We start from the raw sequence: 26,179 nt of genomic DNA on the forward strand, positions 1-26,179 counted from the left end.
GTTTACAGGATTGGAGAGAGAAAGAAAATTGCTCGTATACCAAAACTAAAACAGTTTTTATGGTATCTCTTAATGGAAATGTTCGAGATATTTCGCTTGCAGTGGCACACGTCAATTGTTTGCTAGTTTACATTCTTGCATCAACGTGAAAAATGACAAAGAAAAAATTTTTTTTTATAGTCTCTCTCTCTCTCTCTCACTCTCACTCAGAGAACTGAGGAAAAGGAACTAGTCTCTTGCAAAAAGAATGAAAATTACCTCTTTAAATGTTCATAATTCTTTTATAATAGGATGACTGGCGCAAGGAACGAGCGCTGCAATAAGAATAGCTTATGCGAACCAGAAAGAATGCAGATCAGTATTTTAAAAGAAAACAAGAATGATTTCACTTACTTTCTGTTTTTTCTCCCCCCCCCCCCCCCCCCCACCCATCATATATTGCAAGAATGTTGTCACTTACAAGCAAATGTAAACAAGCTAGTACCAACCAATCCACGCACAACGCTGTGCATGGGATATCTTGATACCCTCCTTGTCTACAGAAATATCTATGCTGTTCATAGTCTCAAATTCAAATGATATTTTGGGATCTCTGTTTCTAACCCAGAGTTGTCGAAAGTTCTGAGCAGTTCTGAATTTGGGAGGCTGTTCTGTATTAATTATTTTATCACAAAATTATTCTGCTGCATAGCATTATTCACTGTAATAAAATAAATATGTATGAAAAATGATGGAAAATATACTTACTGCTCATATGTAGTTTTAGAACAATTCTCCCACCTATCAAAGTGCAAAATCTTTGTTGCACACAGTGCAATTTGCTTTGAATTTGTCACCATATAGAGTAATCCAATTCTTGAACTCGCCTTTTCTTTTTAAACAAAGAAGATTAAACACACATTTACCCATTATGCGCTCTTAAAGGTGATAACATTCAACAACTGATTCAACAGAGGACATATCAATTCAAATTTTGTTAATCAAAGATGGTAGATAGAGGAAGATTATGTCCTGACGTTACATGCATAAATGGAGATCGAAGGCGCCGTGGGTGTTAACGTCTATTCATTCTTGGCTGTAGTTGCCGTATAATCCACAGCGCCTCTGCATACTACGTGGCAACTACTGCCAATAAAGAATAAGCACTTATCCTCTAGCACCTTCAATCTCTTATGCAAGTGACGCCAGGGCTGAGTCTCACATAGGCACCCAACACTCGTCACTATTCATCCCAAAGATCATTAGAAAAACATTGCCTTTTATGGAACTTTGGAATTTTTACTAAAAGGCAGTAGCTCTCAACAAAATCTGCGTTAAAGAACTAAAAAAGTGTTAGCCCACAGGGTATTGACTAGAAGAACTGAATGGAAAGGCAATGTATGGTTCAGTAGAACATTTATTCTTCTCATCACACAGAAAATCTGTTAATTATGGATGAAGACACGTGCCATCCTTACTTACCCAAATCTAGCAGCAGTAGCGACACAAAGAACCACTGTGAATGGGCAGAAGGAATGCAACATCATGCATACCAGAAATTTGCTGTTCAATTACGCAAGCCCTCTACAGTTTTGCACGGAAAGAAGGTGGCTTGTTCTTCGTGTAATGTAGGCGTGTTTCGTTGACTTTTGTGTAGTCTGTCCTATGTTCCCCATTGTAGCCATTTGCCAAGGTCAGTGATCTAACAGTAGTGGATGTTTGGGATCGTTGAGTTACGAAAGCCTGAATTTAATTTTACATGTTTTGCTACAAAAAAGTCTGATACCACATTTGGCGCTCACCGCCTATATAACGTGTGCATAAACCCTTGTTACAATGGTGAGTACAATATATCATAGATGCTGTATGGTATGAAGTGCACTCATCCGAGAGTTGCTAACACTGGCCCTTTCACTGCAACTGTTGATATATCCCATTCTCCCCCCACACTGCCTTCTTTCTGTAGCCAAATTATATGTGGGCAGTAACCCTTTGCTTTCCTTCGTGGCTGTTGTCTCACACACGAGCGATTATTTCCGCAAGAGGTTTTAATACAATTGTTCGAGCCTTAAACTTTAAAATATGGCCTTTTTAAGGTGCGTGGGAACCCTGTAATTACGTATTAACCAAATATAGTGATTCAGGAGCTGAGGCTGAGTGCTGTGAAGAGATATTCATTGCATTAAGAGTGGAAAGCAATAATTATTAGCAGCCACTCGGGCACTATAATTAAGTTACAGTAAGAAGTAGTATGATAGTATTAAGTGTAAGCATCCTTGTCGTTTGTGTTACTATAATTGGCAAAGAGTAATCATGTTGTGGTCATAACCACAGGGAGCAAGCTTTTTGATTCCACAGTATAGTACCATTGGTGTCGAAAATTGTTGTAAATAACAGCTCACCCACAGAAATTCACAAGCTGTAAGCAGCCGGCGTGCATCAAGAAATGAGCTTGACACATGTAGTAACACAGTTGTTTATGCTTTGTGAAGTTGGCCAAGTCAAACATGGCAATACTGTCAACGCAGTGGAAAGACCGAGCACATGCAGAAGATGTCAAATGGTTCCTGCACTGTTGGATCACGGATTTGTTATTCCATACAAGGCTGCAAGCAGTGTCAGCACAGCAAATGCGTTTCTAACCTGTATAAGTAACAGTCAAATTTCAGCAGAAGTAGTCACTAACCAGCAGTGTCTATGATGACAAGAGAACTATGCCACGCATCAGAGCAGGATGCTTCTAGCACAAAGTCCTCCTCCTAGGACTTGGCATCTTCCTACTGGTAAGTTGCCATCAGCCTCACTTCAGCACTGACCAGACTTTGGAGGCTATCATTGCCTGCAAGTACTCTGGTAAACCTCCACGCAACTGGTGCGTTCAGCGAGCAGCTAAACTGGGTCTACATGGTGCATGCTCTGAAGAGCAGGCTCCGTGGATGTCATCATTCCCGACTGGAGATGTGATGGCTGGCTATTGGGCCACCACAGTGCACCATGAGCCATCCATGCCAAGTGCCAAAGGGGGCATGGCCGCCATGCCACAAGTGTAGTAGCACGTAATCTCAAAAAAATTTTGACCTTTCAATGTTGTTTCACTGAGCTACCAACAGCCTGCACCTCTCGCCATGACCCACACCCACAACCCAACTCTGCACAAAAGTGGCTCGTCACCCCAGGCCACTTCAGTATATTTTATATTACTTAATTTTTTTATTGTGGAAGTCTATGCAGCACTAATAAAAGAAAATTATTTTCCATCACATATATTTACTAAAATTTTTGTCTTCACTGAAAATACTGAAGTATCCTAATCTTATCTTCCATTCTGAAGCACAGTGAACAACCAGGTACTTCTCCAAACACACTATAGAATGAAGCTAATCAGAAAAAAATGTTTTTGTAGGAGGAAAATAATACCATGGATGACGTGGACATAGCAAATTTTAAGAACATCTCCCTGAAAAGAACTCTGCCAGAGCACCTTCTTTTTCCCCACTGAGGACTTTACAGATGGTAGCAAAAGTTAAGCACGATTTCTTGACAAAACAGTGTAAAATGCCAGTCAGCTTGTATTTGACATTCACATCAACTGCTAACGACTTCTGAACAATTATAATTCTTTAATGGTGCTGCCAAGAAAGCTGAAGTTGCTATACATACACATAACAGCATTTTCAATTTTACACTGAAGAGCCAAAGAAATTAATACACCTGCCTAATATTGTGTAGGGTCCTGGTGACATGCTGAAGTGCCAAAACACGACATGGTATGGACTCTACTAATGTCTGAAGTACTGCAGGAGGGAACTGACAGCTTGAATCCCACAAGGCTGTCCATAAATCCATAAGAGTACAAGGGGATGGAGATCTCTTCTGAACAGCACATTGCAAGGCATAGCAGGTATGTCCAATACTGTTCATGTCTGCAGTCAGCAAAAGTGTTTAAACTCAGAAGAGTGTTCCTGGAGCCACTCTGTAGCACTTCTGGATGTGTGGAGTGTCGTGTTGCATTGTCCTGCTGGAATTACCAAGTTTGTTGGAATGCGAAATGGACATGGAAGTATGCAGGTGATCAGACAGGATGCTTATGTATGAGTCATCTGTCAGAGCCGTATCTAGACATATCAGGGGTCCCATATAATTCCAACTGCACATGCTCCACACTATTACAGAGCCTCCATCAGCTTAAACAGTCCCCTGCTGATATGCAGGCTCCATGGACTCATGAGGTTGTCTCCATACCCATACACATTTACTGCTTGATGCAATTTGAAAAAAAGGCTCGTCCGACCAGGCAACATGTTTCCAGTCATCAACTGTCCAACGTTAGAGTTGATGTGCCCAGGCAAGGCATAAATATTTGTGTCGTACAGTCATTAAGCGTACAGGAGTGGGTCTCCGGCTCCGAAAGCCCATATTCATGATGTTTTGTTGAATGATTCGCAGACTGACATTTGTTGATGACCCCGCATTGAAATCTGCAACAATCGGCAGAAGGGTTGCACTTCTGTCACGTTGAACGATTCGCTCCAGTTGTCATTGGTCCCGATCTTGCAGGATCTTTTTCTGGCCACAGCGACGTTGGAGATGTGATGTTTTACCGGATTCCTGATATTCACAGTACATTTATGAAATGGTCGTATGGGAAAATCCCCACTTCATCGCTACCTCGGAGATGCTGTGTCCCATCGCTTGTGCACTGACTATAACACCACATTCAAACTCACTTAAATCTTGATAACTTGCCAATGTAGCAGCAGTAACAGATTTAACAACTGGGCCAGACACTTGTTGTCTTATATAGGCATTGCCAACTGCAGCACTGCATTCTGCCAAGTTTCCATACCTCTGTATTTCAATACACATGCCTGTACCAGTTTCTTTGGCGCTTCAATGCATGTTCAGTGGAAGCGTTTTGTGCCTCTTGTACTGAAATGTAAGACTCTGTTGGAAAAGTTTTAGAAACAGATGTCATGGCTTTAGAATATTCAATATGAAAACTATCAGCTTCTATTCATGTACCCCATATTGTTGGGAAAGGCTCTGGTGGCATGCCAGGTTCAGCAGTAATTCTATACAAAGCAATACACGGTGTTGGGTAGATGCTGCACACTAAACCTTGCACTGCAACATTACCAGGGGAAGACAGGTGTAATGGATTAAATGTGGGCAGGATATGCACAGGGCAGTTGCCACCTCCAGCAAATAGGCCGCATATTCTGCATATGTACCAAGAACTTTTTCTTCCTCAATTCCTACAGGTAACAGCACTTAACAACTGTAACCGACAAAATAACCTACTGTAGAATGGACAGCTGCACAACTTGTTATTTTCAAGGCACAAATGCCGTAAGGAAGTACTGTGCAAGAGAATTTAATAGCTCGATATGCAGACCATTCTCTCTCTCTCTCTCTCTCTCTCTCTCTCTCTCTCTCTCTCTCTCTCTCTGTGTGTGTGTGTGTGTGTGTGTGTGTGTGTGTGTGTGTGTGTGCAAACACTAGCACTACCACACAACCAATGCAAGATGTATCTAGTAAATGAAGGTTGAGGTTGCATTAACTCTGTCTGTTTTCTGCCAAGGAAAACAGCAGGATCCCACAAAGTATTTATGCAAAACCCTCCATCTGTATTTATAAGGTCACTTGCTAAATTAATTTCAACTGCTTTCTAATAACATTATCCCAATAGTGGGAAGTGGATGCCAGAATCTCCATGTTATAATCCATGGAATGACCAGTACCAAAACAATGTTCTGCAATAGCAGATTTGCTCAGCTGTTGTAAGCAAGTGTGATGCTTATGCTCAGTGCACCAGTCCTCCATCATCCTAATGGCCTAATCAATGTATGACACACCACAGCCTCAAAGAATATGATACACGCCCATCTTACCAAACCAGGATCATTGTTTACAGATCCCAAAATGGTCCAAATCTACAGTGGCCATAAAACACATTTTACATCAAATTTCTGTAAAATGTGACCAAGACTGTTGGTAATGTTTCCTGCATGAGACAAAAAGACCGAAGACTTTGGTGCCACCTTGATAGTATCGTCACTCACCTGGTCAACAGTTGGTTGATAGCACAGTGCACATCTGATCTGACTTTCACTAAACTATCTGACTATGAGATGGGCTAACTCAGCTGACAGACTTCAAATTTTTCTGAATGCCTGGCAGTTAGAGAATGAAATTCCCCGTCAGACTGTGGCCATGAAGCACTGTCCACCGAATACCGTGAAAACACCAAAATTTTTGAAGCAATTATTAAATGAAGCTGAAATAATTCCTATTTTTTACATTGTGAGAAGCTCAAGGCTCCAAAAATCTGTAGCCCACAATACTACTGCAGCAATGTGCCATAAACAGGCACTTTAAGTTTGTACTGTAGAAGGTTTGGAATAGTGGAACACTTACCACGCAAAAATTCATTTGTGGAGTTTGGACTCTTTTGCATATGCATCAATAACATTTGCTTCTTAGAAACTTACTGCTTTGTTCCTTGTGTGCACAATATTACAATATGTATATGTTGCTGAAGCTCGGTCATCATATAGCATCTGTTTATTGCAAGCTTGACAGAGAACAATCTCTCTATCAGCAGCAAAAAGTGTCATCTATCATAACCCAAGTTCTTAATTTAGGTGGTAATTTTTATGCAACAGGTGCCATCATGAACACACAGAGTTTTCACACAATGCTACACACTGTACTGTAATTTTATCTCATATGCTTTTGAGCACTAAAGGATGAAGTGAGATAACAATATACACCAATACAGCAGGTACCTTACCACTAATCCAAGGTACGGAATTTCGCATGATCAAGGTTTTACCTTAAACTGATAATTTTCTCTTTAACATACAATGTGAAATAAATCTTTTTTCCTGCATAAATGTACCAGGTTTTTATCCGGTATTGACTCTACTGAAGACAAATTATGCTAACAATGAATGGAGGAGTTAGTGAACAGTGAAATTTCTGACACGACCATGAACAGTTCCTACGAAACAATATTTTTGCATGGATTAACATTCACTCTGCCTCTCTTACGATTTATTTTATGAATATTTTCTACTTACCTGTCTTATTTTTTCTTCTTTCTGCTGCTGTCTTATTCTGTCCCTCTCCTCAAATGTGAATGGTGCAGGTACTGTTACACGCTTTATAGGTGTTGCTTTCTTTACACCCTTCTGCTCCATATCCTTGTTAGCTACTGCTTCTGCGACTTTTTTCTAGTAAGAAAGAGACAAGTTTTGTGAATGTAGAAATAACATAAAACACCATCAACTGCTGTTTGGGTTATTTCTTAACGTGTGAACAGTTTCAGTCAAAGACCATAACCCAACACCTGTTGTACACATTTTATAGATACAGGAAAATTTCACTTGAAAAGGATGTTTCAAAGTAATTGTAAAAATATAACAACATATATAGATTTTTGATAGCAGCACGGCAAAATAAAGATAGTACTTGAAAAATAGCAAACTGGGGTTAATTCTCCTGTTATTATTCTACTCCTCTGAAGTAACTAATCGTCTCTTCCTCGCATTTTATTAGACTACCTATACACATAGTGTATATGCAGGGTGTACATAAAATATTTCCCAACAACACTTTTTTATGTTGGTACACTGTGTGTCTTGTTTTACTTACTCAAGATTAATGATTGCATTACACTATGTGATCAAAAGTATCCGACACCCCCAAAAACATACATTTTTCAGATTAGGTGAAAAAAAAAAAAAAAAAAAAAAAAAAAAAAAAAAAAAAAAAAAAAAAAAAAAAAAAAAAAAAAAGAGGTTCAAATGGCTCTGAGCACTATGGGACTTAACATCTATGGTCATCAGTCCCCTAGAACTTAGAACTACTTAAACCTAACTAACCTAAGGACAGCACACAACACCCAGCCATCACGAGGCAGAGAAAATCCCTGACCCCGCCGGGAATCGAACCCGGGAACCCGGGCATGGGAAGCGAGAACGCTACCGCACGACCACGAGATGCGGGCTATTAGGTGCATTGTGCTGCCACCTACTGCCAGGTACTCCACATCAGCGACCTCAGTAGTCATTAGACATTGTGAGAGAGTAGAATGGGGTGCTCCGCGGAACTCACGGACTTCAAACGTGGTCCGGTGATTGGGTGTCACTTGTGTCATACATCTGTATGCGAGATTTCCACACTCCTAAACATCCCTAGGTACACTGTTTCCAATGTGATAGTGAAGTAGAAATGTGAAGGGACACATACAGCACAAGTGTACAGGCTGATCTCATCTGTTGACTGACAGAGACCGTCGACAGTTGAAGAGGGTCTTAATGTGTAATAGGCAGACATCTATCCAGACCAACACAGGAATTCCAAATTGCATCAGGATCCACTGCAAGTACTATGACAGTTGGGCAGAAAGTGAGAAAACTTTGATTTCATGGTCAAGCGGCAGCTCGTAAGCCACACATCACACCAGTAAACGCCAAACAATGCCTTGCTTGGTGTAAGGAGTGTAAGGAGTCTGAACAGTGGAAAAATGTTGTGTAGAGTGACGAATCACGGTACATAATGTGGCAATCCGATGGCAGGGTGTTGGTATGGCGAATGCCCGGTGAACGTCATCTGCCAGCGTGTGTAGTGCCAACAGTAAAATTCAAATGGGGTGGTGTTATGGTGTGATCACGTATTTCATGGAGGGGTCTTTGCACCCCTTGTTGTTTTGCATGGCACTATCACAGCACAGGCCTACATTGATGTTTTAAGCACCTTCTTGCTTCCCACTACTGATGAGCAATTCAGGGATGGCGACTGCATCTTTCAACACGATCAAGCACCTATTCACAATGCACAGCCTGTAACGGATTGGTTACATGACAATAGCATCCCAGCAATGGCCTGGCCTTCACAGAGTCCTGACCTGAATCCTGTAAAACCCCTTTTGGATGTTTTGGAACGCTGACTTCATGCCAGGCCTCACCGACCAACATTGATACCTTTCCTCAGTGCAGCACTCCGTGAAGAATGGGCAGCCATACCCCAAGAAACCTTCCAGCACCTGATTGAACGTATGCCTGCCTGAGCGGAAGCTGTCATCAAGGCTAAGGATGGGCTAACACCATACTGAATTCCAGCATTACCAATGGAGGTCGCCACAAACTTTTAAGTCATTTTCAGCCAAGTGTCCAGATACTTTTGATCACATAGCATATCATTTTCATAATTCTGTTTGTCACTAATGACAAAAAAATAGTAGTAGTTTAAAGTTACTGTTCTCGTTAAAAAGCTATTTTAATTTAAAAAAAAAAAAAAAAAAATGGAGAATGTGCCGCTACTGACAATCTGTTTGATTAATATACTGTACAACTGTTGAAATTGTTGAGTTTTTTTACTTTTTTTAAGGAAGTGTTGTGCACTGTGTGTATAAACAATTATATCAAAGTTCATATCACAGGGAAGTAACACTCACTCAGTTTTGGTTGGAAAAAAAATGCAGATTTGCTACGGGACATTGTGGAATATTTCCGCTTCAACCTCTATAGTTTCATGATGTTCCGATAGGTGGAAGCACTATATGTAACCTTCAAAATGGCATCTGTAACAGAGGTGTGTTCCAAGCAGATAGCTGCCATTGAGTTTCTTTTGGCAGAAAACCAGAGCATCACAGGTATTCATAGGTGTTTGCAAAATGTCTACAGAGACCTGGTAGTGGAAAAAAAAAAGCATTGTGAGCCGCTTAGTGAGTCTTCTGTCATCACTGCAACGAGGTCTTACACACCTGTCCTACCTCCCAAATGCTGGCTAGTAACAAGCAGTTTTAACTCCAACTCATTTGATGTCATCAAAAGAACACGATCAAACACATCACTGCACAACTGGATGTGTCTGTCAGTACTGCCAATAAACCCATCCACCAGTTGTGGTACTCAAAGGTTTGGGCCCACTAGGTTCCTTCCCATCTAACAGAAGACCGTACAGAGCAATGAAAGATCATCTGAGCAGAACTGCTTGCACGTTATGAGGCTGATCGTGACAGTTGTTTTGTCGAACATTGTCACAGGTGATGAAACGTAGTTTCATCCTTTTGAACCAGAAACAAGACAGCAACCCACACCACCTCTCTTATGAAATATCAAAATCACACCCTCAGCCAGTAAAATCATGGTGATGTCCTCCCTCATGGTGAAATGACCAACTCTGAAGTGTTCTGTGCTGCCCTCAGGAAACTGAAGAAACAACTTGAGTATGCTCATTGCCACAAAAATGCAAATGACAACACAAGGCCTCACCCAAGTCTATGCACCTGAGAGGGGCTCACAAAACTTCACTGGACTCTTCTTCGTTATCCACCATACAGCCTGGATCTCACACCTTCCGACTTCCATCTGTTTGGTTCAATGAAGGATACACTCCAAGGGATGCAACAAGACGTCGGTTCCAACGGCAACCGGTAGAGTGGTACCATGCAGGCATACAGGCTCTCCAAGTATGGTGTAAGGCCATTGCATTGAACAGATAAGGTGAAAAATAGGGTTTTGTAGCCCAAAGTGGAATAATGTGGTATTTTTTAATCCAAAATCAAACCAGCCTGCTTTCAGGGGGAGAGGGGGGGATGTATTACCATTTTTATCAGTGTATATCTAGGATATACAAATTTGTTGCTAAATGATTAAAAACTATTAAATAATCACAGGCTAAGATAGCTTTCAAAAACTAATTTAGCATACTTCTATTATTTTTATTTATCAACAAATTATTTCCCTCAAATTTAGGTTTTTATATCACGGAATGCACACTCCCGCTTACAATTCAATTTCTATTAAAGTTACAAAGATTCTAATATCATGCTTTGACAGATTTCCTTCAATTGTAGCCATTGAGACATGGTTTGTAGAAATTGCTGAATGTGTAAAAGAGTTATTACTTTTAACAGTTCATGAACCCTAATGAAACTCTGATCCTGAAATAACTTAAAAAATACTTCTTAATTCTCTCCTTACAATGGTATATTTGTGTATTTCTTAGCTGTCCTTGATCAGATTTCACTGATTTTCGGTAACTTGAGTGATCATTACAGTCTCTCTCTTCTGCCACAAGGTGGCATCACACCATTGTGCACTCCTAATAGCTGCTGGCCTTAGTTTGTTAGCAACAGAAATGCAATCTCACTACCTGCTGGCCTTCTGATAGACTGCACTTTCACTTGCTCTATTTCCATCAAATGTGGGGTCCAAATTTTTGTCGTCAGCTATGGAGACCAGATCAAAGGCGAATGAACCCTTGCTACCCCCTCGTTCTTGCTGTACACCTGAATCCAGCCAGCCTAGATTGTTCGTGCCGTCTCCTCTAGAAATGGGCAATTCATTCCTGGTCGATAACGTCTGAAGACACTAGCAAGCAGAGCAAAGATTCGTCAATAGGCTGCAACAGCAGCATCCCAAGTCGCATGCTGAAGGAAACATTTCCCAAGCTACAAACAAATGTGACGTAAATCAAGCGTACATATAGATTTACTTATCTTTCTAATTTTTGCAGCTTTTCTAAGAGATGAGAAAAATAGGACATCAAGAAAGATCAGATCCTCAGAGCACTGCATTAACACAAAAGACACTTTACCACCTTATAGATGGTGTAAACCGTAACTTACCAACAATGGTGTAGAGGAAGTTGAGATAAACAATTTTAATTAGGTCACTTGTGGTCAATCAAGTCGGAAAACTACCACAAGTTGACCAACAAAACTATCTAAGCTACAGAGCTTGTGCCTAGTGCAGGATTTCCAATACTCTCTCATTCTCTTCAAGCAAACTATTAGGCCTAAAGAAAAAATGAATAGGATCTTTTTTGTAAAAAATGCAGTTTCGTTATGCACAGGGATATGTTTTAAACAGAGGGCACATTTTTCACGTTATTCAAGAAAAGCTTACAAAAGTTACCACTACACAAATTATTTCTCACATTCGATGTTATATGGTCTCCATCGGCTGGGTTACTATGCCATCAGCTTGTTCATGCATTTAAATTGCAAATTTGATATTCATGTAAGCTCTACCTCACAGTTTTGTGAATTTTAGCAGCATAAAATTAACAATTAACCATTCTGTTTATCTGGCCTTCTTGCTATGAAATTACTGTGCTTGTAAGGGTGATGCTTAGATCGAACTGCAAACATAATTAGTATCTACATAATGTTTCTGAATGTCTTCTTTTGTTAACCCTACAGAACAGTTTAAATTAATAATATTAACAAGATAGCCAATTAAGCCCTGCAGCCACAGAGACATGCCTCAGAGAAGCCATAAAGTTGCGCATAGGTATTTTGTGCCTGAAGTGTTTTCACTGAACAGCAAAGCAGTAGCACTTTGTGCTTAATACTTGTGAATACTATCCTTAGTTTACTGTTTGCTCTCTTATAGGCACCAAAACGTGATGCGGGTCGTCCACATTTGGCTCTAACACTACAGTTGGAGGACATACTGAATGTTCGAAGAGGGCTCAGCCGCCAGCACTCAGCAGGTGGCACAGGTGCTGCATACGGGTAAAAGTGCCATGAGGAATGTCGTCCATGAGCACCGGTTCCACCCATACCATCTGCAGAAAGTCCAGGGATTACAAGAGGAGGACTACCCACTAAGGGTACTGTTTGCACAGTGGAATTAACAACGACGCATATTCTAGTGCCAATTTCTGAGCTTTGTGCTGCTCACAGATGATTGCACATTTACTAGAGACAGCATATTAAAGTGGCAAAACATGCATGTTTGAGTGGACTAAAATCTGTGTGCACAGGTGATTCAAAATCACGAACACGGGGTCAGTATTTACATCTGGGCGGGCTAATTGGTGACAATACCATTGAGCCACACCTCCTGCCACACAGACTAACAGGACCAAACTACCTCACATTAAGAGTTGTTTTGCCTACCCTATTGAATGTTGTGCCATTAAGTGTTCGAATGGACATGTGGCTGTATCATGACGGAGCTCCAGCACTATTCAATGTTGATGTGCGAGATCACCTCAAAGTTTCATATCACAATCAATGGACTGGTACGGCTGGATCAGTTCCATAGCCAGCACGGTCACCGGATCCGATACCTCTCAACTATTTCCTGTGGGGTAATACGAAGAGGATGGTGTATGGCACACCTGTCAGCGGAGGGCGCTGAAATACTTCGAAGACCATCGCACATATTGGCTCATGTACATAAAGCTATCAGCACATGATCCATACGTTCGAGCATTGAGCGTGCTAAGTTTCTGATGTCATAGTGTGGAAAGCACATTGGGGATTCTTCCCGAATGTGCAGAGCAATAACATGACAGATATTCTGAACATGGTTGTGAATGTTGACCATTGGGATGGAAGAACGCCACGTATGTTACATGCATGCCACCTCTCTTCAGTACAGAACTGTGAACTGCCATACTGGCTTTCAGTTGAAGCCCATATGTATATATGCTGTTTCTAAGCATCAGAAAACTCAGGATCTCTTGGAAACTTTTTGTTAACCGTACAATTTGCTGTAATAAAATGACAAGAAACATCATACTGGTGGTTAAAAAATTACTGTAACTTGTATATTATGAAAGTATACCGTTTCACGGCAATGGCACACTAAGGATTGTAAGTAATGCAATGTCCTTAATACAACTGGTTATAATTAAACATCAGTTAACAACATATCTACGATTAAAGCTTTCAGTTCACAGTGAGAACAAAAGTATGGTACCTCAACAGTCATGATCGATACAGCACAATGCACAGTGTTGCAGAATGGGAAATGAACGAGTGAAGTGTTGCCGGTTCACCTTGACTACATCCATACATTTTTATTACTAGCCTTCAAATTGTCTAATAGGTTCTGATACTTTCTTATTACTTTAATAAATATGTATTCTATAGCACGTTCTGTAAATGTAGGTGTTCTGTAAATGTAGGTGCACTCCGAGGAGTGCCTTAATCTACAAGAGAACTTGCACAACTTGCAGTAAAATATTTTGATACTTTCTTGTTTTAAGTTTCTTGTTTGACATGTTGTAATGGTTTTGCTGCTAAATAGGAACAGCGATCAAGTAAGAATTTTTATTGCACAATCTGTAATGGGACTTCTACAAGCCGATGTCTGTACTGACTGGACTGGTACTTTTCTTTCTGCTTTACAACATGCACATGCATATTGAAGTTTTTATTTATGTGTACCACCGACAGAACGACATAACTAACATGTGGAAAGGGTGCAAATGTGTGTTTTAACAGAGCTAATTTAGCAACTTTACACCCATACATTTCATAAACAGGGTGATGTGTGAGCTAGATACAGCTGACAACTACCACTACAGTGTGCTGTGATCGAGTGTACCACACTGAGGCACACATGTATGCACAAGTCACGTTGTTTCTGAGTGTTCAGCATGGCGTTTAACTGGGCACTCAACATTGACATTCAACAGCATGGTCTGTGTGCTGAAGGCTTATGGCTCAGCACCGTCAATGTAAGCTTTGCATCGACACAGGAGGTACGCATTTTGAAGGCTGTTTGTAATGCAGACAGCACGATGTGCTACTCATGTAGAGTTTATTGATGTAATGTGGAATGCATGCCTTTCTCAGACTGACTCTTCCCAGTACTCGAGCTGCATGTTTCTGGACATGGGTTCCTCCTTGAAAACTGATCAGTATGCCTTCACACACAACATACTAAGCATTGTCGGTCTCCCCCTTCTTACTCCTCTTCCTATGTTCTTTCAAAATAGGACCAAATAAAATAAAAATGAAGGTACTATGACCTGAATTAAATAGGCAAGCTGCCTCCCTTTATTTTTGTGAGAGAATGGCAAGTGGTGAGTCATGAGAAAGAGCTAGTTCATTCCATCAAGTGAGCTGTTCTGATATGGTCTCAGAAAGAACAGTTTTGCCCATCTATTCTTCTTAGCCGTCATCTTGTGCAGCCCTGAGAGGAGCTCAGAGTGGCTGTGCCTCCTTTGCTGTTAAAACAAGGTGCACATACGCAGCTACGACCCTCTTTCAGAGCTTCAGCATTCAGCCGCATCAGTCTGTTATCTTATAAAGGGTGGAATTCTTGTTGTCCACTGTCCTATGTTCTTATGGTTGTGCTTAGTTGTTAAGCATCACTTTGATATGTCTATGAAAAGCGAGTTGCTGAATGAGAAATAGATAACACAGTAACTTTGATTTCTCATCAGTATGTGTCATATTCCAAACAGAAATACAAGACATTCTGAATGCAACAGTAATTATGCCATATACCTGTAATGAAATTAATAGTAAAAAATCTCTCCTTTTCACCTTATGAAATTAAAAGTTACAAACCATGCTTGCAAAGGGAAAAACTATGGTTAACAATATTATGAAGAGGATAGGTTGCTACTCACCGTAAAAATGACGCATCAAGTTACAGGCAGCCACAACAAAGACTTCTACACATTTAGCTTCCAGCCAGAGCCTTCTTCAGGAAAGAAAGCTTTTGGCCAGCAGGACTTCGTTGAAAATAGAAAACACACACACACACACACACACACACACACACACACACACACACACACACACACACACACACACACACACACACAACTAGAGTCTTGGGCAACTGAAGCCACACTCACCATCTCCGCTATACGGTAAGTAGCAACTTTCCTTTTCATAATATTGTTACATTCCATCCTGTATTTTCCATTGTTTCATTAAACACTTTTTATATTCTCTGAATACAAATACTAAACCCTCCTGAGTTGAATAAACCAATGCTGAACTGAAACACAGCACACCTTATTGTCAACAACCAGGACAATGATCAGTGCATTATGGGACACTGGTCATGACCACACGATGCTCTTAATGTCTACATATTTTATCAGAAATTAAAGTAAGTAATATTAATTTCACCTCCCACACAGGATGATCAGTATTATGTTCAGATCTTGCAGCCCGCTTTTCATATGGAAATATGTTCCTGTTAGTACGCACAGTTTGAGATTCGTTGATCAGTTTTGCAGCCCCTGTCTGATGGAAAAACAATAAAAATAGTAAATAGGAATATGCAAAATATTTACAATAACTTTCCTACATATCTGTTATTTTACTGAGATTCACACAATATTTCACTTCTATCTCATATATCCACAATCCATTCTAATTTATTACCATAGAAATTATATGATCCACCCAACACTATTTGTAATACACCTAAGTATTTTGTTTTCTGTGATGGAGCAATATGTAAAATAAGGAAAAGGTAACCACTCTTCTATAGGACTGAGGTCTGGAGCGCAGAGACATAACAGGAAACAGCATTCACATTCGTTTTAGAGATACTTGTTCTCTTTTTTTAGAAAAAGTGTGTGTGCAAAAAGGAAAAGAGCTCTAAAGCTAGTGGTAAAAGCTGTTTCCTTTTCAGTCTTTCTGCACTCCACGCATTGTCTTCTGTGACTGAGTGATTGCCCCTCCCTTGCTCTCTCTCTCTTTCTCTCTCTCTTTCACCAACCAACTCAGTTTACAAATGTACTACATATTGTAATGTGTGCCAACTTAGATTTGTGAAGGTGAACCAACATTACGTGTGCAATGTGACAGAATAAACATTCATTGGGGTGCGACAGCATAAAGTATGCGACAGCATAAAGTATGCGACAGCATACAGTATGCGACAGCATACAGTATGCGACAGCATAAAGTATGCGACAGCATAAAGTATGCGACAGCATAAAGTATGCGACAGCATAAAGTATGCGACAGCATAAAGTATGCGACAGCATAAAGTATGCGACAGCATAAAGGAATACATTACAAACACATGCTGTAAAAACACATCAGAATTTTTTCCTGCCTTACTGCAGTATCTGAGAAAACAAAATACCCAAGTGGACCAAAAATGAGTGTGCTCAAGCCAGCATATAAAAACGGTAGTTAGTAACATGTGTCTAGTTATAGAACAATATCATTAATCCACAGAGGTGGCAGCATGAATATGAGATGAAAAGATGATGGCAATGATATTTGCAGCTGATTTAATAGTGTTGATAAACAGATAAAAAGAGATACACGAAAGGCTAAATGTATGGGAGGGAATGTTGCAATTGTATGGACAGAAATTTAATGTTAAGTAGTGTGAAGTTATGTGATAAAGAATGAGATGAAAACATCAACATATGCAAGTATTGGAAGGCAGTTACTACAGAAAGTGGAAAATTTCAAGTAATAAGGGAACATAATAGGAGGCAATGGGAGGAATGATGATAAAAGAAAGGGGAAAGCAAGCCCAGGGATTCCTGCAGTATATGAGTAGTCTAGTCTGGAGCAAGGATTTACCACCAAAAAATAACCAAATGCTAAAGTGAGTATATTACAAGGTGTACAACTTTGCTTCCGCTGTTTGCCTATAGGTTGCAACAACAGTAAGCAGCGGTCAAAAGAAACAGATCAAAGACGTCGTCAGGCAGTTAGCTTGGACCTCAGTCAACATAACCTCATTCAAACATCAGTCTGCATCATAAAGTTGTTCTTGACAGAAAATGTCAATTTACCAGCCTAATTCTTGTCATTTGCTGGAGGTGTTACTGTTTTGTTTCAATATGAGGAAAACAGTGGCCCAGTCTCATCGAATGCTCTCAAGTACGTATGGTAAGGACACTTTAGTGAAAGAACGTGTCATGAATTGTTTCAACACTTCAAGAACGTTATTTTAATGTCATAGACCGGCACAGTGGTGGAAGAGAGAATGTTTTTGAAGATGCAGAATTGGAGACATTGCCGAGTGAAGACTCACGTCAAACTCCAAGAAAAATTGGCATGATTAGTGGGAGTGACACAGCAAGATATTTCAAAACCTCCCAAGGTTATGGGCATTATTCAGAAAGAAGTATCTTAGGTCCCGTGTGAGCAGGAACCAAGAGATATTGAACAGTGTTTGTGTGTTTGAACAGTTGCTTCAGAGGCGAAAACGGAAGGGATTTCTGCATCACATTGTGACCGGGGATGAAAAATGGGTTCATTATTATAACGCTAAACGCAAAAAATCGTGGAGATATCCCGGCCATGGTTCCAAGTCGACGGCCAAATTGAATACTCACAGCTCCAGATCATGCTCTGCATTTGGTGGGACCAGCTCGGCGTCGTGTACTATGAGGAGTTAAAACCAAGTGAAACAATCACAGGTGTTTGTTACCTCACGCAATCAATGCGTTTGAGCAGAGCATTAAAAAAACAAACGGCCGCAATATAGCGAGAGGCACGATAAAGTGATTTTACAGCACGACAACACTCGACCCCACATTGAAAAAGAGGTCAAAACATACTTGGAAATGTTAAAATGGGAAGTCCTATCCCGCCTGTTATGGAAATACGAGTAATCTTGCAAGCATTGCATGATGAATTTAGTGGAACACAACATAGGGGTGTAGACAGTGTGGCATCTAGAGGTGCAGGTCGGTCAGGGGACTGTGCACAGATAGTGGAAATGGTTAAGGCAACCGCTCTTGATACGCAGGAAATACGGGTTCAAGTCACAGCTCAGCACAAATTTTTATGTCACTATTGGATAGTGGATCTATAATAAAACAGCCAATTTCAAGGAATTCGAAGTCGGTAAATTAATTTCGAAACCTCTATTTAAGTTATACATCTCTTAGTCTTTGTAAATTGCTGACCTATTTTGTGACGATAATGGAACTTCTCATCTTCAAGCTGATCATAGAAGCATCATGTGAAAACAGAAGTGCTTTACTCAAATAGAAACTTCGATGATGTCAGTTATTTAAAATTGCTGAAGCACCTAGCAGTTCATATACTGGGCATTTAATGGAAATAATGATCTAGGTAAAGGAGGTCAGTAATGTTACAAGTTCATCCATGAAGTATATAGCCTGCCGGTCCCAAAGCTGCATACTCAAAGAATATTTTTATATCTGATAAAAGCTACTGACTTGTTAAACCATCAGTTACTTATATGAAAGCTTAAGTCTATGTTAAGACAATCAACCTACAACTCTCTTAATCACAAGCAGGATGAAAATTTACAAAAAATGACTTTAACAAGCCCATCACTCTCACATAATAAGCTATGGAGAAGGCATCTCAATTTTATTCTATGGGACACAGTGTGTTGGAATTATTGTAGGTAATTGTGCAACTAAATACTTTAGTAACAAAGGCTTGAAGGTTACAGTCAGTAAAACTCAGTTACCGAGAGTTAAAACTGACTGTCTTTAGGCTCCACTGCTCCTCAGGTTCTGTTGAAGGTAAGTGTGCAGCTGGATTTCTGCCCTTTATCTCAGTAGCGTTATACCTCTGTGGCTTCTAGGTTGTGCTTAGGCACTTTGCTGTAACCTCTTTTTGGTTCATTCGACTTCCTTTTACATCTTACACTGTTCGTCAGGATTGTCATCAGTGTTTTCATCATCTGTTCTATAAAGAAAATGACAAGACATTGTGTCTGAACTGAGGAAGAGATCCTGGAGATACACATGAAGAACAACAGTGAGCATTGATGCAAATGATAACTTCTCCACAAATTCTGAAAACAGCAGTCCTAAGCTGTCCACATCAGCAGAAGTAGAACTTCAGTTGTATGAGATACAAATTATATTTTTTCCGAAGCCAAAGAATCAAAGTGACCGTAACTTTCTGAGTGCATTACGGAAATCTTATCAGAATCTACTGAAGGAAAAGCAGTCTTCACATCTCTGCAAATCTATCGCAACTGTAAATTCATCCAGAAGCTTCAAAACTGGGAACTAATTTTGTCACCTACAATCATGTTAGTTTTGGTTGGACAAATCGTACAGGAACAAGACATCACTGAGAACACTCCAAAAATATTTAGTATTCATACTGGCACGGCCCCGGTGCAAGTCCAAACACTAGCTAAGAAGTGCAGTTAGATATGCCATAAGACAGTGCACAGCTCCTCAGCATGTAGCAAGTGTATCTGCAGCAGCCAAATGGTGAAGCAGTTAGTTTTCACCACAACAACATAAATAATGACACTGTATCTCTGCAACAAAATGGATGAACATATGTATGAACATTTTAGGTGGGTACACCACATTAATTTCAGATGTGGAAAAATCTGCAGTAGGTTGAATCACCTTAGCAAGCTCCCAACAACAGTCTAGCCCAATGTCAAGAAATACAACAATTTATACCTCTCTTAACTATCAGACTAAATTATGGAGCTGTTCAGTAGACACACAAACAGAACATTGGCTTCCAGTCAAGGGGCACAAATACTTTCATTTTAATTGAATATATTCTTTAGACCTTTTTGTATCAGTTACATTTTGGTTTCCCAAAAAATGAAGCAAATAGATGTACTACTTAGCATACCTACAACGATCACAGCACCAGGACAATATTTAACTACTTTCAACAAAATGGCTCTGAGCACTATGGGACTCAACTGCTGAGGTCATTAGTCCCCTAGAACTTAGAACTAGTTAAACCTAACTAACCTAAGGACATCACAAACATCCATGCCCGAGGCAGGATTCAAACCTGCGACCGTAGCGGTCTCGCGGTTCCAGACTGCAGCGCCTTTAACCGCATGGCCACTTCGGCCGGCTACTTTCAACAAAGGAACAAACTGAAAATGACAGAACAAAGTCCACTTATAAATGGTTTGATTTAGTTCAACAGACTTCCAAACTCACTAAGAACATGAAAGGGAATGGAACACACAATTAAAACATTTTCTGATAGAAAAATGTTTATATTCCCTCAAAGAATTTTAAGACAAAGTTCTGATGTGTCATATGACGTTGCTCAAGTTAAGAATCTGTTTCCAGTAATAGCATAGTAATTGTAATGTGATAAATATATAATAGAAATTTAATATACATTAACTGTTTTATATACCATTTTCTGACTAGTACAGCAAACACTTACAAAAGCTATTTATTTGATGACTGCATGGATGGATAAATAAATAAATAAATAAATCATGGCCACAACTTGACCGACAATCCTGTCACCATGGTAACCTCAGACATTTTGCCCATGGTATTATTATCTATAATGAAGTACAACATGAGGGAGGGGGACGGGGTGGAAAAATCTACGTAGATCACAATAAGATTTGAAAGCAGTGCAAAGACTGGCAGCTAGATTTAAATCTTCACAAACGTAAAAGTACACACTTCACAATGAAAATTCTTAGTATTCCACAAACAAACAAAATCAGTAACAACTGGAAATCGGTTCATATAAATATGTGTAAGAATTTGCACAGGGTGTATATGCGGACAAGGAGAAAAAATTCCCGGATTTTCCCCGGATCTCCCGGTTGAAAATACATTTTCTCCCGGGTGAAAATATGCTTTTGCCATATTAAGTAACAGTATACTTTCCCTCGGAACTGTAAAACTTATCCTTTGATAGAATGCGGTTTTATACAGCACCATAGAATTTCCCCGCACTTTAGAAAACGATACTTGGGGAAAAAACACGTTTTGGAAAGATCTTTGATGTGCAGTAGCATGTACGCTGCATATTTTCGTATTACGAAAGTATAAATTCGAATTCCACCAACAGGAAAAGTTAATGGTTTAAATTAATTTACATAGTGTTGCTACAAGAAAAGAAAAGCTTTTGCATATAATATTTGTCTCGAAGATTAATAAGCTACAAGAGAAGTTAAGCTTTTACTTATAATGTTGATCTGTTTAGAGCATGCTACACTTTAAGATACGTCACACAAATACGCCAGCAAAATTTTTAACACAGACATAAATCTCTGATCTTCTGGGCTCGAAATTCTTCTAAATGGCCTGTCATCAAAGAGCTGATTTTTAAAAGAGACCAAACACTCTGTGATTTAAGAAATCCCTCATACATTCTCCCACATAGTTCATCTTGCGTAAAAGGAAATTTACTTTGAAAATAACGCTTTCCGAACAATAATTCGCAATATTTTCCCATGACCTGTTTGAAATAGATTCATTTCAGAAGTTGTCAGAGAGTGCCAGATAAGAGGCGTCACCGCGCTTGCGCCGCTACGGTGATGTAGGAAGCTCCATGTTCGTACGTGTAAAACATTAAAAGATCTTACATTATGTCATAAGAGAAACAAGACATCAGAGGATACTCCAAGAGCGTCAGAATTTCGTGAACCATACTAAAATGCATAGTTCGCCTTACAGTGCACATTCATATGTCCAGATTCTCAATGACGTAGGCCTCAACCAGATACGAAGCTTTTCAGTGTGGTTTTCGGGACAAATTTTCTTTGAGTACCAGTACTGTATTATCTCATGTTCGGTTCTTTACTATGGCATAATGCCATATTTGGTAGAAGATGAAAACGTGCACCTGAAATGCAGCGAACAGTTGAAACTAGCCAATAGTGTGGAATAAACTGACTGCCTCAGCAGGAAAGCTTAATAAAAGCCAAATTTATTTATCAAACTGACAAAAATAACTTCATCGTTCTGCAAGGCAGTTAATGCTTGACTGTCAGAAAGGTGGAAATAAAATAAAATCTGAAACACTTCATTGCCTATTCGCTAATAACTTGCTCTTCTGAGTGACATAAAATTAAATATAGGGCACCTAAAACCAGTAAAGACAAGAGACAGACAAGACTGTACACATTTCTTCAATCCTTAGGTCCTAGCGATTTTTCTCTCTAATCTTGCTACAGCTTTACACAGCGAGCTTTCCTTTCTGCAAAAGTTCTGTCACCTTATCAAAGTTCGTCAGACGTTTTGCTACATGAAAAATATAAATGTCGTTGTCTAATACTGAAAAAGTTGGTAATACAAATAGTACCCAAGACTGGTTTGGTTTCTCGAGCGATTACGTCTATTTTGCCACTATGTGCTGGAGAAAACAAAATAGGCCTTTCTAATATTTCAGCAATTGTAACACACACCAAATAAGCGAGACTGTTTTGGCGATAATGACAACTTTTATAATACGTCAGAATATAATTCACGAAGTACCAATACGAAATACTTATTTGGCCTACTACAAGGAAAAAGCTTTATGTTAGGAAATAGTTTCACATTTCATTCATACGCCCCAGTTTCTCATGCACGAGACCAAAAAGTAGTAGAACGAAATTTTTGTATAAATTTGGAATCATCATATTCTTCGATAATTTGTGTGATGTCCCCGTTTCTTGTCCTTCCTCGTTCTAACAAACAGTCTTGTCATCACTAATTTTGTAACTATTCCTACCACTGTCAAAACTAAGTCCCCGGTTAACTTCACTAACCCTGCCACAATCACCGGTTTAGTTATCCAGCGATTATTCTCCGGTTAGGCGTTATTACGTGTTCGTGCAATGCGTTTTCCGCGCTACTCCCAGAATGGAACTTAAGCGGCTGCTAGGCGGGGACTACAACTGGCCCTGTCTCATGTAGCGATCTGGCCAAAAGATTTCTGTTAAAATTTCACTTTCTTGGATACACCGAGAAGATAATATGTAATCTTTCTTACTTGTTAGTCGTTTATTTCCACTCTGGTAGTCTAAATCAATGGATTCGCTGGTAATTATAACAACGCTGAACATTCAGAAACCAAATCAACCACATAAACAAGCAGCACTTGGCATTGACCGGTTAGGCTGTATTCCGTTCAGCTCGTATAGCCCCCTCCTGTTTTGTCTGCAGGAAAGTTTATTTCTAGATGTGACGAGGATTCCCCTGGCAGAGACACCACGTATACTATGCACACATTCAAAAATCAGCTTATAATTCATTCAGAAATCAACTTAGCATGTGTTCAAAAACCAGCAGGGGTGCGTTTCAAAATCATATGAATAATCGATAGACCGACGTGCGCTGGATGCTAGGTGCTTTGCAAAACTTTTTTTTTTCTTCCTCTCAAGAACATGAATTTGCCCCCTCCCCCCGAAATTGCTGCACGGTTCAGCTACCCCGGTTTTCCATCACTCCCCACTAGATCCGAGCCTGCTGCACACGCGTGAATCTGGCAGCTTGGGCGCGCCAGTAAAATTTTTCCGGGTACCATGTGGCTGTTGCTGCTACTGCTGCTTACACAGCCAACAGCCAAATTTCTGTAGCCAGAAGAGGGAGAAGGTACTACTCATACGCGACTCAACTGCGCGTGTGCACGAGCCCGCTCGTAACTGATTAAATGAGTCTACTGTAAAAAGTTGTGATGTCACGCTCATCGAAGGCAATTTGATGTCATGAAGCATTGCATTGTCTTCCGAAAGCCATTGGCACATTTTGCTGTTGGCAGACGCTTGTACGATCACTGTGTTATTTTATATGGCGCATTTCCTTTGCAATTTAAGTTTTATTTTCTTTTTTTTCTGTCATTCATGTTTTGTTGCTGCAGTATTATTCTGCAGCAGCGGGATACAGTAATATCCTTTGTTAGAGTAACGGTTCTTACCAGTTAAAATTACAGAAAATTAACTGAAAACTAAAACAACTAAAAATTCCTGGAATTCTACAAAATTCCCGGATTTTTCTCGGTTTTCTCCCGGATGAAAAAAATTCCCGGGTTTTTCCCGGATCTCCCAGTTGTCCCGGGTCGTAGACACCCTGTTGCAGTATTATAGTACGGAATGATCACACAGGTTCAGTCATAGGTAATGCAGATAGCAGGCTTCCACTCACTGGCAGCATAGTGGAAAAATGCAGTTGAACTACAAATAAAGTACTATACGCAACACTCTTGCACCCCATCTTAGAATGAAGTTCAATTGTGGGGACCCTTACCAAATGGTATTAATGGGGAACATTTCATATAAAAAGGAATGGTAGCATGACTGTCATATATTTGACTCGCAGGAGAGTATCACAGAAACGTTGGGAGGGAAAAAAAAAACAATTTGCCAGGCCCTTTAGATAAGACTCCAATTAACCAGCAAAAGCCTGCAAACAAATTTTCAAGAATAAGTATTATGTGAAGAATCCCCAGATATTAAACACCAGATGTATCACTCTCGTAGATATTGTGAAGACAAGATTAAACTAATCATAACACACATGTGCATATACACACATATTTGAACAGTCATTCTTCTCAGGCCCTATAGTGACTGGAATAGGACAACATCTTAAAATGTTGTCTCAATCCAAGTATCCTCTGCCACACACATCACAGTGCATTTGCAAATTATGTATGTAGATGCCGATTTGGTTTTAAGCACTGTAGTTCATTCAAAAGATTACACTCTGCAGGATAAATGTTCTGGACCTAACTATTTTATTCCTGGATATGTTCTTCTCATGATGTTTTATATTCATATCTCTGCCAAGTAACATGTTGAATTAGCTGCGTTAATCTTTACCACAAATAAGTGTAAAATTAAACACACTTCCTTTTCTAACAGGCCTTTAAATTCATGCATCAGATACATTTCCAAATTTAATAACAAATATTGCTGTGAAAATCAATTTCAGTTCATTTTTTAAGCAGAGAGAGAGAGAGAGAGAGAGAGAGAGAGAGAGAGAGAGAGAGAGAGAGAGAGAGATCGATTCTTTACAAGGTTGGAAGGATCTCTTGGGGATGAAGGGGTGAGTGGGCGCCATGTCTCGATCGATATGTATGGGAAAAAACAGTGATTATACTATGCACACACTGTAATAACTGCCTTTAAGCTGTTGTTGAGAAGGGAGGGTAAGGAGGGGTATGCACCATTTATGAATAGTTCTGCTACTACTACTTCAGTTCTCTAATCCTTCCTGTATAAACTGTTACCCCTTAGCATAAATGTGTCATGTTATTTAAAATTCTCTTCTTGTCCGACTTCCTCCAGATGTGTCGATCATATTTATGTTCCACTGTATAATGAGACACATCTTAATGGTGCAGTGTGAAGCTTCAAATTTCCTTTCAGTTGACATAGAATTGTTGCAACAGAAGCATCTATGTTGCAGGGGCTTTTTCCTATCAGGAATATTTCAATGTCCTTACTGTCTGATAGCTGTGGGGCTATTTGATTTGGTCTTAACCTTATCTTGCCTGAAAGACATCAACTTTAGACATACTGTTCAACTTTGACCTCTCTACCAGTGAGGACAAACTGGCAGCTTGAAGAGTATTTCTGTAGCTTTTGCTTAATGCTTTGGAATGAGGTGCCTTTTGGCATCTCCAACACTGAAAGAAAACTTTTACGTGAAAGTGTGATAGCTTCAAGAGACAGAGTCTCTAGCGAAGAACATCTTCTGAAACGATGTTTTAGCCCCTGAAACAAATGACATTGCAAAGCTTGCT

General features: G+C 39.8%; 1 protein-coding gene across 3 annotated transcripts in view; it reads right to left on the reverse strand.

Annotated features, from left to right (window-relative positions):
* The window catches only part of LOC124776411 (targeting protein for Xklp2 homolog), a 145,705-nt gene that overhangs the window by 23,819 nt on the left and 95,707 nt on the right, over positions 1 to 26,179 (reverse strand). For 2 of the 3 annotated variants that reach the window (XM_047251396.1, XM_047251398.1), the window contains exons 7-8: positions 15,878 to 15,994; positions 7,062 to 7,214 (exon numbers count right to left, since the gene is read on the reverse strand). In XM_047251396.1, coding sequence (XP_047107352.1) covers positions 7,062 to 7,214; positions 15,878 to 15,994 — 270 coding nt within the window. The remainder of the gene's footprint in view (positions 1 to 7,061; positions 7,215 to 15,877; positions 15,995 to 26,179) is intronic. The other variant, XM_047251397.1, reaches the window with a different exon arrangement.

This window comes from Schistocerca piceifrons, chromosome 2, assembly GCF_021461385.2.
Source record: "Schistocerca piceifrons isolate TAMUIC-IGC-003096 chromosome 2, iqSchPice1.1, whole genome shotgun sequence".
NCBI classification, from domain to species: Eukaryota; Metazoa; Arthropoda; class Insecta; order Orthoptera; family Acrididae; genus Schistocerca; species Schistocerca piceifrons.